This window comes from Anser cygnoides, chromosome 5 (assembly GCF_040182565.1).
Source record: "Anser cygnoides isolate HZ-2024a breed goose chromosome 5, Taihu_goose_T2T_genome, whole genome shotgun sequence".
NCBI classification, from domain to species: domain Eukaryota; kingdom Metazoa; phylum Chordata; class Aves; order Anseriformes; family Anatidae; genus Anser; species Anser cygnoides.
In genome coordinates this window covers 48,321,799-48,340,532 of record NC_089877.1, presented here as the reverse complement: position 1 = coordinate 48,340,532, position 18,734 = coordinate 48,321,799, and the positions used below count along the sequence as shown (strand labels likewise).

Genomic DNA, 18,734 nt, shown 5'->3' with positions numbered 1-18,734 from the left:
TTTTTTTTTCCTCCTGGTTCTTTCTACTAATTTTGGCAAAAGTCTTTAGATGATTACTTTTTTTAAAACCTTTTTTTATGAATAGATTTTTTTCAGCATTAATTTATGTTGCTTTTGCATGATAACAAATGGAAGAAATGTGCAATTAGTGTTGTTTTTTTAATATATCTTAGTTGTGAAATTAACTCTGAAAAGCAGTTGCTATATTCTGGCCTCTCAGTTTCATGCATTATGGTTTTGGTTATCACTTCTAATCAAGCTGTTCTTTGTACCTGCAACACAGTACTTATAATAGTTCATTTTAGCTTTCTCCAGATAGTAATTTTAGGTAAATCTTTTCACTTTTTTTCTAAAAAACATCTCTTCCCATAAAGGTTTGTTCAACAAACATTTCAGGCTCTGTGATTATTGCTACTATTATTATTACTATTATTGAATCGTCAAACTTAAAATTGTTAACGAAGTTTTGCTTATGATGCCCTTAATTTGTGTAAAAGAAAAAAAAATGCTTGAGAGGAACATAAATTTGCAGGTCAGCTTAGAGATTAAATACCAAAATGTGGAAATTAATTCTGTCTCACTTTTGAGTATTGAAGGCTAAATAAAAATATGCCTGGATTAACTTTATTTTAAAATACCTTATGTTATCAAGTAAGTGATAAACTACATTATATACTACCTTGTATCAGTGTTCCATATATACACATTATATACTACATTACCTGTAGAAATTAGGTAATACAGTAATCAAATTACCCATGCAGAATTGGTTCAGATTTTCCTGAAAGTGGGCCTTATAAACAAACGTTGTATAATAACTTTGTGCCGAAATCAGAAATAGAGCTTAGTTTTCTTGAGACCTGCTCCTGGTCTTAAACACAGGAGAATATTCTGGTTTTGCAGACCTTTTTGTGTACTGAGGTACAAAACATTTGGAATAGCAAATAATTTTGTAAATACTGATTAATAATGCTTCTACATAGCTGAAAAGAATAAGCTACGCTTTTTCTTCTTACCAAGTCCCATTTATCTGCTTTAGTGCTATTGTAGTGAAGGTTACCCCACAGATATCAATGAGTAGAACCTGACTTGTAGGCGTTTTATTACTTGTAGTGACATCAGAAAGTAATAGAAGTCACCTTGATTTCTCAAACATTAAGTAGTTTACATACTAACCATAAAAATAACCTGCTATTTTTAGACAGGGAATGATTGAAAGAGTAGTAATTGATGGAATAAATATGCCACAATGCAATCTATTAAGGGGTTTTGTTTGTTTTTGTTTTTTTCTCCTTCCCCACAAGAGGAATCTATTGTAAGGTTGGTTAATTGTGATTAATATGTCTAGGTTCTTTGGAAGGCTTTAGAGAGCTAGATGTGAGAATAGTAGTTGTGATGCTGAAGGAATAATATTTTGCAAGCCAGACTGAAATAATACCATGAAAATTTTTATCACTCTAAATTATTTCAAATACTTCTTGAGGTATTTGTCAATATTATGCTTTCAGACACCTATGTCAAATAACTGATGTGAAAGAGAAATGAAAAATGGTTTATAAATATGTTTATTTTCAGGTTGGTCGAGATTCCTCAATACACATTTGGGATACAGAAACAATAAGACCACTCTCAGTATTAAAGGGCTATCACCAGTATGGTGTTTGTGCTGTTGATTTTTCAGGTAATAAGTATTTGTTTAGTTATTTATTTACAATTTTCCTTCTCTATGAAAATGCAAGCTAATTAATCCTAATGAACTATTGGGAATTCATTTACATTGAAGATTTTGTATGAAAAATACTCTCCAGTGATCAATGTCAAATGAGAGAGGCTATTTTAGAGTGATAATTTATTTAAAAAAATAAATAATAATTTAAAAAAAAAACCCTCCTGTGGTGTCTTGGAATGTCAGGAAGTCCAAGAATGGGTTCTGTGCCATTTAGTAGACAAGCTAATCACTTTGAGTAGTGTGGGGTCTTTGATGCTTAACTTTCTTTGGCTATCCTTTTTCAAGACATCAATCTCATTTCACAAATTATGGCATGTATGCTTAGCAATTTCAAAGACGGGTACACGTTAGCAATATGTTGATTTTGCTTAAGCATAAATAACTTTTTTTTCTTAGGAGTTAATGTGGGATATGTGTCAGAGTTGCTGAAAGACATGACACCAGTAGTAAGCTTAGGAATGTTTCATGAACTTCCTAGTGTTGTTTCAGTGATATTAACAGAAAAGTTTAAAAATGAACAGGGATTTTCAGAGTGAACAGGAAATACTATGCAGTCTGTGATGAAGATTTTTGGCAGCTACATCAGCAACTAGCTGAACAAAGGAATGGTACAAAAACACAGGGTATCTAAGTGCAGGCTTTAGACAGGATAATTTTAAAAACTAAGAACTATGGTTTTAATTTTTAACAATGAAGTCTGTGTTTTGCTGAGTTCACAATTCCTAATTGTTAAATCAAATGTACAGTTCCTAACTTAGTCCTAAACTCCATCCAACTTACCACTCAAGTTTAAAAACATACTGATGTCAAATGTACCTCTAAGTATAGCATAGCTGTGTTTATTTACCTGTTTCTATATTCTTATGATATTTCTGAAGGTACAGTGTCCTTTAGTATAGTTTCTTATTATTGCAGCATAAGGTTATCTATCTACTCTCTCAATTATAAATTTATTTTTCTAGCGGATGGGAAACGTTTGGCTTCTGTTGGAATAGATGACAATCACACTATTGTACTCTGGGACTGGAAGAAAGGAGAAAAGCTTTCAGCAGTAAGGTAGGAATTTAACTTCATTTTAAAATTTATACCTAGATTTAATCTCAAATGACACTAAGCAAAATATATTAATTAAAGAATAACAGTCCTCTAAAGTTTCACTTCAGTTATACAGATGATTTAGCACAGCCTTAATATTTTCTTTGTAATTAAAATGAAAGCTGTGATAGAATCTACAAGAACTACTTCTGTGGCAGTTCAAATGCTGAGGAAGACAAAAGAATGTTTACTTACATGTTTGTGTTTTGAAATAATTTCTTTAAAATTCACTCCATGCATTTCCATTCCTCACTTCTATAACTTCTTATGCTAAAAAAACTTAAGTATTTACACAAAAGTTCTGTACACGTCAACTGTCTAGTTGAAATTTGTAAACTTGTCAATAATCCTAGCTTCTATGGACCTCTACAATATTTCTGCACATAGATATACGCACCCTTTGTTCTTTACTCACTACCAATGTTCACATAACCTGTTTTCGTTTCCATGAATCTCATATTCATGTCACCTTTATACGATTGCGGGACTTCGCAAGTCTCTGACCTTGGCTGATGAAGAGATGTCATTTCCAGACCTCAGATTACCTCTAGTAAAGGAAATGATTTTAATCTGGTTGTTTTTTTGGCCCTCCAAGAGATGGTGGTATATGCTTTGCTTTTCAGATCTTTTGCATCAGATGTCATGTTCTTGGGATGGTAGTTTGTAGCTGTTTTGCTCAGTTCTCTTTTCTTCAAGGTTCTTTACTTTTCCTTTCTGAATCCTGATGAGCCTGATCTAACTTTGAAGTTAGCCCTGCTTTGAACAAGAGAGTGGACTAAACAACCTCAAAACATTAAACATTCTGGAAGTTTATTTGATTCAGCACAGATTATTGCATATATATTTATTAAATAGAGTTTTGAACTACAAGATAGAATCTTATTTCTAATATTGAGAAGCATTTTTGAAACCTTTGAATTTGCTAAGTATTGTTTTTAACAGAGCAATAATATGAATGCTTTTCCCCACTCTGCATTGCATACTGTTTGAAAAGGATTTGTTATTCGCTCCTGATACAATTAAATGTATCAGCTTCATGTTTATCTATTAATTTCTTTATTGCTCTTCAGTGACAGTTACACTTATTTTTTAATTTTGAACATGATTTGAGTTTCATGTGAAAGAAACTGAGATGATGCAGAGAAAAGAGAGTACTTCCCTTCTAGTAATTTACTAGAAGCCCGGTTAGCTTGGCTTCTGTGATGATGCTGGTTTTGTCCTTTCATTTTTTTTATTGCCTTTCACATGACCTTTCACGTAGGCCTTTTGGAAATTTTCTTCATTTTTTTAATCCCTCTACTTCCTGAACCCACAAATCTCAATTTTTCTAATCGAACTTTAATCAGTTTAGATTGGATTTCATTTCTTTTTTTTTTTTTTATGCTACCTAGTCAGAGGAATTGAATAGAATTTTTGAGAGCAGCATCTCTACTTTGCAGAGTACAGTGTGAATTTGGAAAGGAACTGGTAGCTCTTTGCTGCTGGTTCATTCAGTGGTCGGAAAACCACAGAAGGTAAGAGCTCTGCTGCTGTTGTCCAGGGAGGAAAAGTTAGTGGCTCTTCTGCATTTTAAAGAAATAAATCTATTAGCGAGCACTTCTTGCATAGATAGCAAAAATAGTCGGCAGCTGTCTTTCAGACTCTGGGAATGAAGCAAAGCATGGGCTTTACATACTTAGGAGCACACTAAGATATCTAAAACACACAACAGGTTTCAGTGCTTCTAAAAGCAAAATGAAATTTCCGTGTAAAATTGCTAGGGCAACATATTTTTCATTCTAACAAGAAAAACAGAAAAATCAACTAAAGGGTGGATGAGAATGGCTTTTTTTTTTTCAGACTGAAAGATTGATATAAATAAGGTATACAATTGTACATCTTTAAACTTCATGATAAGCTGTGCGAGGTCTAAATGCAATATATATATATGGATCAATTTTCAGCATATTCTTTTGTAAAGAAAAGGCCACCTAGTGGATTTCTGAAGTAATGTAATCACTCACCTTTGGAAAGTGAAGGCGAATGGCAAATAGAGCAGGACTCAGTATGTTCATTCCTTGGCTTTCATCCTTATAATAAAATAACTGTAAGCGATTTGGAAGTAAATGTTAGCAAGATAAAGAAGGTATACACTGCAAAAAATATTTTAAAATATGATGAACAGCTATAATTTAATTTAAAACAGGAAAATATTTTGCTTTATATTTCAGGGGAAGCAAAGATAAGATTTTTGTTGTTAAGATTAATCCTTATATGCCTGAAAAGTTGATTACAGTTGGCATTAAACACTTGAAATTCTGGCGTAGAGCAGGTAAGGTAACTTTTATTTTTTATTACAGTATGTTCTGTGATTTGAAATATAAATAATCTCTCTTAAAGTGTGTTTCTTGCATGAAAGGGAGATATCTTCTTTGTATATCTCTAAGTTAGCCTTGCCCTAGTCTTTGTAGAAATAACACTAATTGGCATGATAGCAGTAGTGGTGATTCTATTCAAGATCAATTTTCCATGTTGCTAGAGCTACACAAGTAGAAAAAAAAATGGATATTCTATTGACTCCTTGTATATACAATAATAATATATCACATCTCAAAATGGTCCAGAGCTCTAAAATAATAGAACAGTTTTTGGAAGAAGGACAGTTTGAGCATGTATGTTATAAAGAGACACAAATATAAATAAATCTAAGGTGATAAAAACCACATACAAAATTTCAGACAAAGTACTTGAAGTGGACACATCTGCTAGTTGAGATCTCTTTCTTTAGATACCTCTATTGAGCTTGACAAATAAAAACCAAGATAAGCAGCTTTCTTTATCTGCTTGAAAAATTTTTCACAGTGAAAAAAGCCATTCCCTGATGTTAGTGTGAATGTCATTGTACTGAACCTCAAAAAGTGTATGTACACACATGGACTAAAAACTAGCTTACATGCTAGGAATCCTCTGACTACTCATCAACTCACCTGCATCCCTGCTAAAGTTTAATTTTAGAGATAAAAGTCTGTGATAAGAAAAATTATACTAGTTTTCTCAGTTCTGGCTCCAAGATAAATTGGTCAAGATTGTCTGAGAGCAGGCTGTTGAAGTCTATATAAATTGCTAATTTTAAGACTATTGCTTGCTATCTAAAGAAGGAACAAAGTGCATAAGAGAATATTTACTGGGCAAATTACTATATATTAACGTGTTGTATTACTATAATTCTTGCAGAAAGAAATCTTAATTAAGATAATAAAAGCAGAGATGGTTCTTTTGAATAAAAAAGTGAAATTAATTAAAATGCCCGCTTGTTTTTAGGGCATTGCTCAGTCAGCAGGAAACAAATTTCTTGAGTAGTACCACCCATCTGTGTGAACCACTGGCAAGGCAGTCACTGTGAAACACACTTAACAGCATTAATGTGTGGAGTAGAGGATCAGTGCACCTTAACAAATGCAAAGTCTCTGAAGTCTGCTCTATAACAGGTGCACTTGATGTGAGAAGTGACACCAAATTGTATACTTAGGACTAAATTTCATCAGTGCAAAGTGATAGCAAAGAGTTTGAGACCTTGCCTCTGTAAGCATGAGAATGGTGCAAAGCGTCAGATCCTGAGCAGCTTCTGTTTTTATACCACATGAAGTTTCTTGGAGGATTATGAAAATCTGAATCCAGCCTTCTAGCCAGAAGTTACTAGGTATCATACATATCATTACTTGAGATGATTGTATTTTATAGAATTTTAAAATTCATATAACTGCAATGTTTCAGTCATACAGAGGTCAATACATCAAACCTCAAAATTACAACTCCCGAAAACATACCATGAAAAGGATGAGATATCAAGATGTAAACAATTTTTTTGAAGTGCGTTTTATGAGGAAGTTCTTTGAACTGTGGTAGATACTATTTTTTTTGTTTATAGGTGAGGTTTCCAAATGTACTTTCTCTTTGTTCTATGTCTCTGTTTGTGTATGTATGTATTCAAAACCAGATTCAAGTAGTAAGTTAGAAGTAATGTTTTATCAAATAGTACAAAAAGTCTATTTTGTGAGGCTTGCTTTATAGAGGATATGGTTACCTAGATGAGAAAGATCTGTTGCTCTGGGTAAAGTTACATAGTTTTGGGGAAATACAATAACAAGCAAACTCTTGATGATTTGTTTTTCTTTTAAACCAGGGGGAGGACTAATTGGGAGAAAGGGCTGCATAGGTGCAATGGGAAGAACCGATACAATGATGTGTGCAGTATATGGCTGGACTGAAGAGATGGCATTCTCTGGAACTTCCACAGGGGATGTCTGTATCTGGAGAGATGTGTTTCTTATAAAAACTGTCAAAGCACATGATGGTCCTGTGTTCAGCATGCATGCATTAGAAAAAGTAAGTAAACTGCTAGCATACAACATAACTAATATAGACCCAAATAAAAGTGTTTTGCTATGATATGATTTCATTTTCCTGTTCCAGCTACCTCTTTGTCAAGCTAGAAAGAATTCCAAGTTCACCATCTGAATGAAGGGGGGATTGTTCTGTCAGACTATGTTGACCTGCCATATTTGTTATTATGTGATGATTTGTGTGAAGTTAAGTTTGCATAGCAGAAGTTTAGAGGCTTAGTTGTCTTATGCTCAGTTGGTAACTCAGGAGAGTGAGACTAACTAGAAAATCATGAAACTTTTTTACAATGAAACCTTCAGAATTTGCATAACAACTTGAGTTAGTATGCTGTAGTAATCTGTTGGTTCTGAAATATTAAGGAAAGATGATCAGTGACTCTAACTTGTGGATTTTTTTTTCCCAGGGATTTGTCACTGGAGGAAAGGACGGGGTAGTAGCTCTCTGGGACGATACCTTTGAACGCTGTCTCAAAACGTATGCCATCAAAAGGGCTGCTTTGGCCCCTGGGTCTAAAGGTAACACAGCAGACTTTTTCCTCATTTTGATTTTATTTAAAATACTCTCTTTAGAAAACTTTTTCTGTGGAATTGCTTTCCCCAGTCAGGTAAGATCCACATTTAACATAACAAATACTAAAAAATAATATTTTTAGAGCTTTACTGATTCTGAGAAAGTCATATTTCTTTTGTGAGAGGCATGGCGTGCTGTAGTGTTTGGTTTCATATTTGGTGGGGACAGATCTTAATATTTAGAATGATAGAATCATTTAGGTTGGAAAAGACTTAAGATCATGACGTCCAACCATCAACCTAGTTATACCAAGTCCACCACTAAACCATGTCCCTAAGCGTCACATCCACGTATCTCTTAAATACCTCCAGGAATGGTGTTTTCATCACTTCCCAGGGCAGCCCATTCCAATGCCTAACCACCATTTCTGTGAAGACCTTCATGATATCCAATCTAAATCTCCACTGGAATAATTTGAGACCATTTCCTCATGTCTAAAGTCTGCTTCCTTATGTCCTATTTACCTTACTATCTGCGTGAATTAATTGATTTAACTTTGAGGCTGTTACCTCCCAGGCGACTTTTTTTTTTTTAAGTGATGACCATAAAGCCTATTATGTTATTATGTTTCTAATTATGAAGTAATCTTTTCTGATCTTTTTTGTTTTGGAGGAGTCTACAAAAGGAATGGAATTTAGAATTGTGGTTAGTTTGGTAAGGGATTAGTACATTTTATGAATTTTATGACTTAATTTTCTGTAATTGCATATGTGTGTTGAAATGATTTAAGAATTCTTTAATTCCTATTTCTTTAATTTGTTCTTGCTCTTAGTGTTGATTTATGGTTTTCCCTACTTGATGTTCTGGAAATAAGGTCGTGTCCCATTGTGTGTCCCATGTCCCCCCTCCACTAATCTATTAAATTTTTATTTTCTGCATTTTAAAGTATATGATTTAATTTTCAGAAATCATGAATGGAACACGATAACTAAAACATTCTGTTACTGCTTTTCTCATTCTCGTATCTGTTCAATGAAATGCTATGTTTAAAAGTACCATAAATGCTGTACGTAAAGATAGTGATATAGCTGATATTTCACATGCATATTTTTTCAGTAGGATTGTCAGTGAGTCAGGCTGATTAAACTTCAGAAATACTCTGAGAAGAAAGGTTAGTGGCAGTTGCTTTATGTAGTAGTTTTATTATGGAAAAAAAATCTCAAACTAGAAGTTTGGAAGAGTGACTAGCGTGTGTTCTTTCATTGGTTGGGCAATTGCTAAATATTCCTAAATGAGTCCAAACATATAAATTCTTCCATGCAGGACTACATTCTTACTTGTTTCCTACTGAGTATCCTTTTCTACAATCAGAATGTAATGTGTACTTGTGAAAAATCCTCTTTAAGGCATAATTGAGAATCTTCTGTCTTAAAATATTTTAATGTTCTAGGTCTCCTCTTAGAAGATAATCCTTCTATACGTGCCATATCTTTAGGACATGGTCATATTTTAGTGGGCACAAAGAACGGTGAAATATTGGAGGTGGATAAAAGTGGACCAATAACTCTTCTGGTTCAGGTACATGTTAGATATCAGTTAGATATTCCATATCACAAATACTGTTTCTTTTTTCAAATAAAGACTGTTGTGAAATAACAAGCATTTTAGTAACTAACAAAGTTAACAAGTTACTGTCATTTCATACATTGTTAAGACTAGGATAGAGCACTGTGACTCTTTAGTGAGCAAAACATATCACAGAATTTCATGTAGAAATTTGTTCATTGAGTTCATTCTGTCAAACAGACTAAAACTATGTTTCAGTTTAAAAATAAAGTAAGTCAATGGATCCTCCACCAAATTTCTTACTAACTTGTTTTGACTATTAATTACTCATTATTTTTTTAAAATTCTCATTTGAGGTTTATTTTTAGTTTCTCATTGTAATTACATAAAAAACATTTTTCTCTTTGCTATACCAAGCAGACAGCATTTCTTAAACCTGTCTACAAAACGTTTTTTTTGTTTTGTTTTGTTTTTTACAAACTATGTCGTCATATGGTTTCCTTTCATACTTAAATACAAGTCTCTGTATCGTCAAGTCATGTTTGTGAGTGTTCAATGCAACATGTAAACAACTGGAGTTTTTAAAGAATGTATTAGAACCTGATGCCCTAATCTAGGAAAAGGAAAACTCTAGGTGTGTGTGTGTAGATAATATCTCAGAGAGAGGTTTTCACTGGTATAAATTACTATAATTTGCACTTAAGTAGGAAGGTGGAGTTTTTTTCAGGTGTTCTGTTCTATTTAGAACTGTTCTGTTCTATTTCTTTATTATCCTGTAAATGTATGAATGTTCTCATTCTGTTGTGTTTGTGACTTTTTTTTTTTTAAAAACCCTTAAATGTTTTGTTTCTTATTTCAGTTTTAAATATAAAATCATCTGATTCACTGTGTTTTTTTTTCAGGGTCACATGGAGGGGGAAGTTTGGGGTCTAGCTACTCATCCTCATTTACCCATTTGTGCCACTGTAAGTGATGACAAAACCTTAAGAATATGGGATTTATCTCCTAGCCATTGTATGTTAGCTGTTCGCAAATTGAAGAAGGGTAAGATGCTTAGTATGAAGAAAGATCTAACTGAATTCAGTTATTTACTAGCATTATGATTCTTGTAAAAGCAAGACCAAGTAAATTCCTTTCTTTGATTACTTTATTGCTGCTGTATTCACAAGTTATGTAGCCCTTAAGCTAATGAATCTGTGTAAGAGATTTCTTTGTAATACTGTTCTTAATACATTACATTTGCAAATAAGCTTTAAGGCAATAAATTTACAATAGAAGTTGAGCCAGTGACTTGAATCTGCCATATTGTCAATAATACTGCAAGCATATTGGGACATTTGAGGAATTCAAATTTTGAAGAAATCTCAGAAGTCATGTACTTCTTTGTGAATGTTACAAGAGTCTGGAATGACAAGGAAAGAGAAGAACAGTCATAAAATTCTTATTGTATACCGTATAATACAATTTTATTTTGGATGAAAAATCTTCTATAAATGACACCATATAGAGACTCTTTTTAGCATTAGACCACACTGTCCTTAACTAGGGTTTAATAATATGTATGCTTTGCTAGACAAAGGCTTCATCTGTTTGCAGTTCAGTAAAGCACTTTGAACCATACCTTCTGGGAAGCCTAGCTGAAAATGATCTGGATCAATGAACTAATTGTAAGAAAATCCATAAACTGGCACAAGCAGAGGTGGTAATGATTAGGAAAAAAAAGTTTCAAGTTGGTGGAGTCTGCTGGACTCATAAAGCCAGTAATCTTAATATTTTTAATAGTAGTTTTGGCAGAAAAGTAAGGACTGTGATGACCTAATTTGATGATAAAACAAATTTTGAAATGCTTTGGCAATCTTAAAAAGCACCTGTTTATTGTACAGAAAGAGCTGGATACTCTTGCAGACTGCAGTAATAGAAGTGGCATAATGTTTGGTAATTAAAAAAGGCAAGACTTGATGACTGTAAGAAAAATGTCTGTTTAGCTGAGGAGTAACTGAGGTGCAGAAGATCAGAATGTTCTAGCTGAACACAGGATGAAGTCTATGTGTAATAGTTATTTTTCTCAGGACATATTGAAGTATCTATGTAATTTATAAGAGACTAATCAGAGTATTTTTGATGTACACCTCTCATCTATGTTCAGATGAGTTGAACCGAACTGAAAGTTGAGCTTGGACAAAGAGGAGCCACAGGGTAGTGAATATGAAGCTTTGTCTGATAGAGTCAGTTTAGCTAAAAAAAAGATTACCGACGACAAGTTTTTCCATGGGGAGAAGGGAAAAATATTTATATCAATGGAAAATTCTGGCATGGAAACAAATATATAATAAGCTGATCATAAATGCATTTAGATTGGAAATTAAACTGTTTGTCAAATGAATGTTGACGTGTTTAGTGGAAAGATTATATGATATAGTGACCTTGGAAGCAAACAACTGGATTCTGTGAGTCCAAGAGGTCTTTTCCAGCTGTGTTCTCCCTAGTAGAGCAAATGGTAACAGACAACTGGCATCAGATCTCCCGAGAATAAGAGCAAAATTAAATATATAGATAGATAAATAGATGACAGTGGTTAATCTTATTATTTAGGTTAAATGTTGATCAATATGCAAATAAATCTAATCAGAGATTCTGAAGTTGTGTACTTGTTTACCTATGGCTTCTGTGTACTGTCACAGGGGTAGAGCTTGGAAATGATCTTGGCAGCATCTATAATATTCCATTAGACTATATACTAGAAGAACAGCTTTATTTTATTTTCTTTACTGGAAAAATAAATCAAAAAGAGGGATTATTAACATACCTGAATGACATGTCTGTGTTCATCACAGGAGGCCGATGTTGCTGCTTTTCTCCTGATGGAAAAGCATTAGCTGTTGGTCTCAACGATGGGAGTTTTTTAATAGTTAATGCAGATACCCTGGAGGATCTCGTCTCCTTCCAGCACAGGAAAGATGTTATTTCAGAGATCCGTTTTTCTCCTGGTAAGTGACTTTAAATGGGAATTTTTATGTACAAATTCTTCAAACAAGCTTTACAACCTTTAAAAGATAAAAGAAGTAGAGATCTACAGTACTCTTTTACATGTAACAAATAAAAGTAAGGAAGACTAATGTTAATGTTTGGACGCAAAAATATCATTTAAGGATGAGATTATTGGAACAGGTTTGCTCATAGTAACCTCCTAAATGCAACAGTCAGATTTTAAATCATGAGCTTCCAGCAGCCTCCCTAGGGACTGAAAAAAGTTCTACTTTAAGCTGTGTAAATTTGGCTCTACACTTAGGTTACTTTTAGCTAATCAGAAGGCTTGAAACTGATATGTTGGAAAGTTGTGGTGCCTTTTTCTCCTTCCCTAGCCCTTCTTCCTCCCTTAACGATCCCAGTGAAGCCATTTTTTTTTTTTAAACAGTACAGCTCATATTTAGGCACTGAAATTTATGGCCTAAACTATTAATACTGTTTCAGTGAAAATAATAGGCAAATTTTAGGCAAATAGGCAAAATTTGATGCAAATAACTGATACAAGTTCTGACACAATATTGCCTTCTGGTTACTTCAGCCTTTCCACTCTTGAGTGCAAGAAATGTTGAAAATTTCATCCAATAGTTTATTGTTTAAAGATATACCAATGTAATGGTTATATATTTTATACTGAAATTTTGATTGTAATACCAGCATTAGTCTCTTGGGAATGATGTATAAATTAGCAAATTTACTTGAAAGACATCTGAGATGAATATAGCTGAATTCCAGAAAACACTTGTTTTTAATATTCAGACCATTTAAGTTTTTTAAAATTTGTCGTGTTTCTACTGATGTGTTTTAGGGGCTGGAAAGTACTTAGCTGTGGCATCCTGTGACAACTTTGTAGATATTTACAATGTAATGAGCAGTAAACGAGTAGGAATCTGCAAGGGAGCGTCCAGTTACATAACGCACATGGACTGGGACGTAAGAGGTAAGTAGCATTCATCTGAACTGTAAAAACGTCCTAGAAGGTGGAATATATTACAGACTAAAATGGTAAATTACATCAACAGCATGAATTTATGATGTCACTGACAGGTTTGAATCTTCAGTTTATGAAGATACAGCATGTGAATAAATACAAAAACATGATTTTTTACTGCTATTTAGAAGCTGTGCAACTTGAAGTAATACAGATTTTCTCTAAAGATTTTATTTATTTATTACATCTTCTGGATTTATTGTTTGACTTCTGCCTCTTGAATGGTGCACTGCAAAAATACATATGTAGCTCAGGAATATGTGTTCTTGAATATTGTCAAAAATAACAAAGACTGTTGTTTCTGCCTTATTCCTGGATCTTTATACATGATTAATTTAAGTACTAATTTCAGTTCCATTTCATACAGAAACATAGCAGTGCAATTGTATAGTCTGTCAGTTCCTGCTCCTATTCCTCCACATAACCACCTTTGTAACTGTCCAATTTAAAATTAATTTGAAAAAGTGGTAGAAGTTAGCATCTTTTGAGATTTGTGAAAACAGAAGGAGGACAGGAACGTTACTGAGAATTTCCCTCAGAAAACAAGTATAAGGGTCAGCAGAATTCAGCTGCTTGGAAACAGCCATTGGCCAAGCAGCATGTGTGTTCCTCAAGCCCATGAAGCACATGCATGATAGTCAGCCGGTTGTCACAAATGAGCTCTGAATCATACCCAGTTCATTCTGTCTGCCATCTGACATCTGATGGGATAACCATAAAGTATTGGGTAAAGTGATGTATTAGTGCAGTTTTCAGAGAGACCGTGTGTATAAGGGGTGGACTGACTCAGATCCTCAGAAGACCATTCTTCTAGTTCCAGTCTTTATGCATGCAACTTAGGAACAGAAACAAATAACTGTGTAATGATGTTAGATATATATATAAATATATAAATGGAATATTAAATATATACATATATAATAAATAATATTATAATAGTATAATATTAATTATAATATATTATATATTTATAATAATAATATTATAATAATATAATAAATATATATTTGTGTATATAAATATATATTAAATTAATAAATATGTAAATGGAATGTTCTAATGAATGTTAATGTACAATATGTAATATATTTTATAGGGAAGCTCCTGCAAGTTAACACTGGTGCTAAAGAGCAGCTGTTTTTTGAAGCTCCTCGTGGAAAAAAACAGACCATTCCTACTTTGGAGGTGAGGAAATAAAATGTCGTCTTACCTTGTTTGCAACTTATAGTTATGATGCAGCAGTCTATGCTACATAGGGGAGAATGATGTATAAAACCACAACCATTCTATTGAAAAAAAACTTTTATTGGAGCATTTTCTGTCCTTTGCCCTTTTTCACAGCCTGTTCAATTAGGTAATGTGATTGGAATGAGAAACTACATAGGGGGTATTGCATTTGTCTCTTCTTTTGAGAAATAGACGTGTCTGACTTGTGCTCTTGTGAAAATCTCACTGGACTTCTGTGTGCTTCTTCTGGTACCTAAACACCTTGGAAAACCTACTGCAGATTACCTAGCCCTTAACCTTGCTTTGGAAGACCTCATGTCTGTCTTTATATAACAATGTAGTGTAGTATGCATAATATGCATAGGCAAGTGTAGTATATTGTAGCTATAATATTTGTTTGTTTTCTCAGACATAGAGCATTATCAGAGGGCAGAGAGTGAAAATGAGTAACTTTCAAAATAATGGTTTCTATGAGATTGAAAAACAGCACTGAAAAATGTAATTTGTTTTCTCTAGCCTGAAAGGACAGGTAAGTTTTATATGTGTCTAGCGATTGTGGAAGTTAGTAGAAATAAAGTTAAGGCTCTCACATGAAATCCTGAAGAAAATTAGCAGTTGATATTAAATTATTATCTTTTAGATGGCATATTTTTCAGTGCAAGCATTTTTTCTTGAAATCAGATATGAAAGGAAACTGCATAGGAAGAAGCATGCTCTGACTCAAACAGGTTGTTTTTGTAGGTAGAAAAGATTGGCTGGGCATCATGGACAAGTGTTCTGGGCTCTTGCTGTGAAGGAATCTGGCCAATAATTGGTGAAGTCACAGATGTAACTGCTTCATGCCTCACTAGTGATAGTAAAGTATTAGCCACGGGAGATGATTTTGGATTTGTGAAGCTATTTCGATACCCTGCTAAAGTAAGTAGTTCTCAGCTGTGCATGTTGAAGATTGGTTAATAAAACTGCCTTTCCAAACTATTTGTAAAAGTGTACTTTTAAGAACTTTTAATTAAGAAATTTTAATTAAGAACTAAATAGTACTTTTAAACTTTTGTCCTTACAATTGAAGGAAGGCATTCAATGTTACAAATTTGCAATGCGTTAAACTGTAAGTTACTGAGAATGACCATTCCAGGTCAGACTAAAGAGACATCTCGCATAGTGTCCTGTCACTGACAGTGGCAAATGTGTAGGGGACAGTATAAGAATAGGACAGGCATGTAGTGATTCTCTCCCAGATTATAATACTTTGCGGGTCAGGCTCTTTCTGATAATATCTTTGACATTAGTATCCACCATGTGGTTTTATCAGTGTATTTTTAGCCCCTTAAGCTCTTGTTTTGGAAGACAATGAACAAATCTTCCCCAAATTATCTACATGTCATTCATGATTTTATAAATCTTCATTCTGTCCCACATCAGTCTTTTTTTCCTAAAATGAAGAGCTGTAACATTATTTAATCATGCACCGTAGAATAGCCATTCCGGAAGCATATTATTTTTATTGTTCTTCTAGAAGCTTTCTATTGTTTCTGTATGTTTGTCAGTAAATATTTCTTCAATTTTGAATATGTTACCATGCTAGGGATGTCAACAGTGCACAGGCATTGGCCCAAAATATTCCCTGTGCATTTTATTCTTAATCTGCTAGATTATATTCTCTCCTTGGAAACACGATGCAGTGTTTATTGCTGGATTCTCTTTATAAAAAAATTCTTACATGCTTGGTGTAGAAATTTGGTTACACTTCATAGCTTTGCTATAGAAGAGGAACTCAGTAAATCATAAGATACGTGCAAATGCAAAATAGGTAAAGCATAAACTAAAAAAAGTTAATGTGTTACTGAACAGAGGTATACTGGCAACTCATTTTGGTTTTATCAAGAAGATTGCTTAATTTTTGATCTGTGCCCTTTCTTCTCCCTTAGGGAAAGTTTGGAAAATTTAAGAGGTATGTTGCTCACAGTACCCATGTAACAAATGTCCGTTGGACCTATGATGACAGTTTGTTGGTCACTGTTGGAGGAGCAGACACCTCTTTAATGCTATGGACTTATGAGATGGAAGGACATCGGGATACCAGGCAGTGTGACAGTGAAGAGTCTGATCTAGATTCTGAAGAAGATGGAGGTCAGTAATAATTTATAAAACTGGCTGGATTATGCTGTTTCAAGAAAATTGTTTATTACTTAGAAAATTGCTAATTAATCAAGTTTTATATGTGTTTACTGTAATCTTAAATAGAGAAGACACTTCAAATACACTAAAAAATTTCTCTTTGAGGAAAAGACTGATAAGCTGTTGTGAAGAAAATGATGATGAACTATTTGATTTGCTGTTTTGAGACAGAGTTCATAAAAAGTCTCTTGACATCCTTAAAATGAAAAATGTTCTTATTGTAGTTAACTTTAAAAAATCTATATAGAAAAGTAAATTTATAGCAGTTTAGACTTGGACACTATTTGTTAGAGCCTCATGGATGGATCCGGAAGTAGAGGACAGCCTGGTGCTAAATCTTCCAGAACTTAAGGGCAGGTGTCATGTAGCAAGATGCTTTGGAGTGACCCTGAGTTAATGGCAAGCAAGCAGAAATAGGGTAGCTTTGAATGTCCCTTCAATCTTTGTTAATAGTTCTTTCTCCAAGGATGTTTTAGGGAGTTTTATTTCTTAAAAAGTTCTAATTACAAATGTTCATGATTCTCAGCTACTTTCTCTTGTTTGTGCTTTTGTTATTGATCTATCGTAGTTGTTCTTGTAGTCCAGTATTTCACTGAAAGATGCACAAATTGATTCCTTTTTTTGTATCTTATTTTGTTTTTATACTACTTGGTTTGATTTATTTTTTTTAGGTTATGACAGCGATGTGACGAGGGAAAATGAAATTAATTACACCATCAAAGCCTTATCAACAAACATTAGACCAATGTTTGGAATTAAGCCTCATCTGCAACAAAAGGAGCCAACCTTAGATGAAAGGTAATTGCTAAATTACAATTCTAGCCAAGAAAGCAATCTGAAAAGATGATTAACAGTAAAATATAATTATATTGATGTGCATACATGTCTAAAAATGATATATAAAAAGAGTGGAAATACTTTCTGGAAAAAAAATGCTTACCAGTTGTCATGATTAAGGACTAGGCTGTACCTCTTCTTCAGAGAGAACAAGAGACTCCAAACGATGTATGTATTTTACTATGTTTGGGGAGTTTCTTGAGATATTTGCTGCTGTTTAATAATCTACTGCTTTTGAAACTTCTTATGCACCAAGAAATAGCTAGTGGTGTCACTGTAGGTATGAACCTACCCAACTGTTTGTTGTAAGACAGCTTTCAATCGTCTTTTCCAACAAACTGATTTGACAAATTTGTCTAATTTCTCTGTGCATGGTTTCTGTCTCCAGATAACTTCTTCCTTTCTTTGAAAAATTCTGTCCACAGTGGTTCTGCAGTTTCTATTCATGAGTCTTCGAAAATGAAGTCGATTTCTTTGCATGATTTGGAGTTAATTGTATTTCCTGGTTCACTGGCATATGCTTTAGAAGAGAGAGATGTTGGGGAGCAGAGTAGAATTAGACCAGCAGATAAAGTAGATGTGAAATAAAGCAATTAAGGAACACTAGTACTAAAGAGAGAAGTGAGGAAAATACAACACAGTTTAACTAGGAGGAAGTGTATCAAGAAGCAGCAGATCAGAAACTTATTGCAGGAATGTGAGGTTACAGTGTGCGCCTGCTTTCCTCAGTGAAGCTGGCAGATCTGTGGTACCCTCACTTGAGTCTCATGTTTGTGGGGATTTTAGTGTCATCTTTTCCCTGAAGTATGGAAAGAACGTGTGCATATAAAGCTGTGGTTCCCAGTCTTGTTTAAAATGAAAATTGTCTTTCTGTTGATTAATTGGACACATTTGATATGAAAATTCTTTGGTTCTATGAAATAGAAAAGAAAAAAATGTGCATGGTATAAATATTTTGGATTTATATATACTCTTTCCTTTGGAAGCTGTGGTTAATTTTTTTTAATGAAACTCTTGTATTTCATTCAACAACTTTCTTGAAACTGATGGAGTTGTGGTTTTCATTTTCAAATAGAATATTAAAGAAAATTAATTCTGTAGTAAGGTGACTAGGCTTCAAAATGTGTCAAAGTTGATGAAAGGATTCAATTGCCTTCAGTGTTCAAAAGTTTTGGGTCTACCGAAGTTAACATT

The 18,734-nt window shown here is 33.6% G+C and overlaps 1 protein-coding gene across 10 annotated transcripts in view; it reads left to right on the top strand.

Annotated features, from left to right (window-relative positions):
• The window catches only part of EML5 (EMAP like 5), a 108,576-nt gene that overhangs the window by 55,499 nt on the left and 34,343 nt on the right, over positions 1-18,734 (top strand). For all 10 annotated transcript variants that reach the window (XR_010831946.1, XR_010831947.1, XM_066998224.1 and 7 more), the window contains 13 exons: positions 1,576-1,681; positions 2,692-2,785; positions 5,035-5,135; positions 6,987-7,189; positions 7,611-7,722; positions 9,168-9,295; positions 10,186-10,327; positions 12,118-12,270; positions 13,116-13,247; positions 14,395-14,483; positions 15,267-15,443; positions 16,454-16,655; positions 17,375-17,501. Coding sequence is in view for 8 of the 10 variants with exons in the window: in XM_066998224.1 (XP_066854325.1) it covers positions 1,576-1,681; positions 2,692-2,785; positions 5,035-5,135; positions 6,987-7,189; positions 7,611-7,722; positions 9,168-9,295; positions 10,186-10,327; positions 12,118-12,270; positions 13,116-13,247; positions 14,395-14,483; positions 15,267-15,443; positions 16,454-16,655; positions 17,375-17,501 (1,766 nt within the window). In the remaining 2 variants the exon portion in view is untranslated. The remainder of the gene's footprint in view (positions 1-1,575; positions 1,682-2,691; positions 2,786-5,034; positions 5,136-6,986; positions 7,190-7,610; positions 7,723-9,167; positions 9,296-10,185; positions 10,328-12,117; positions 12,271-13,115; positions 13,248-14,394; positions 14,484-15,266; positions 15,444-16,453; positions 16,656-17,374; positions 17,502-18,734) is intronic.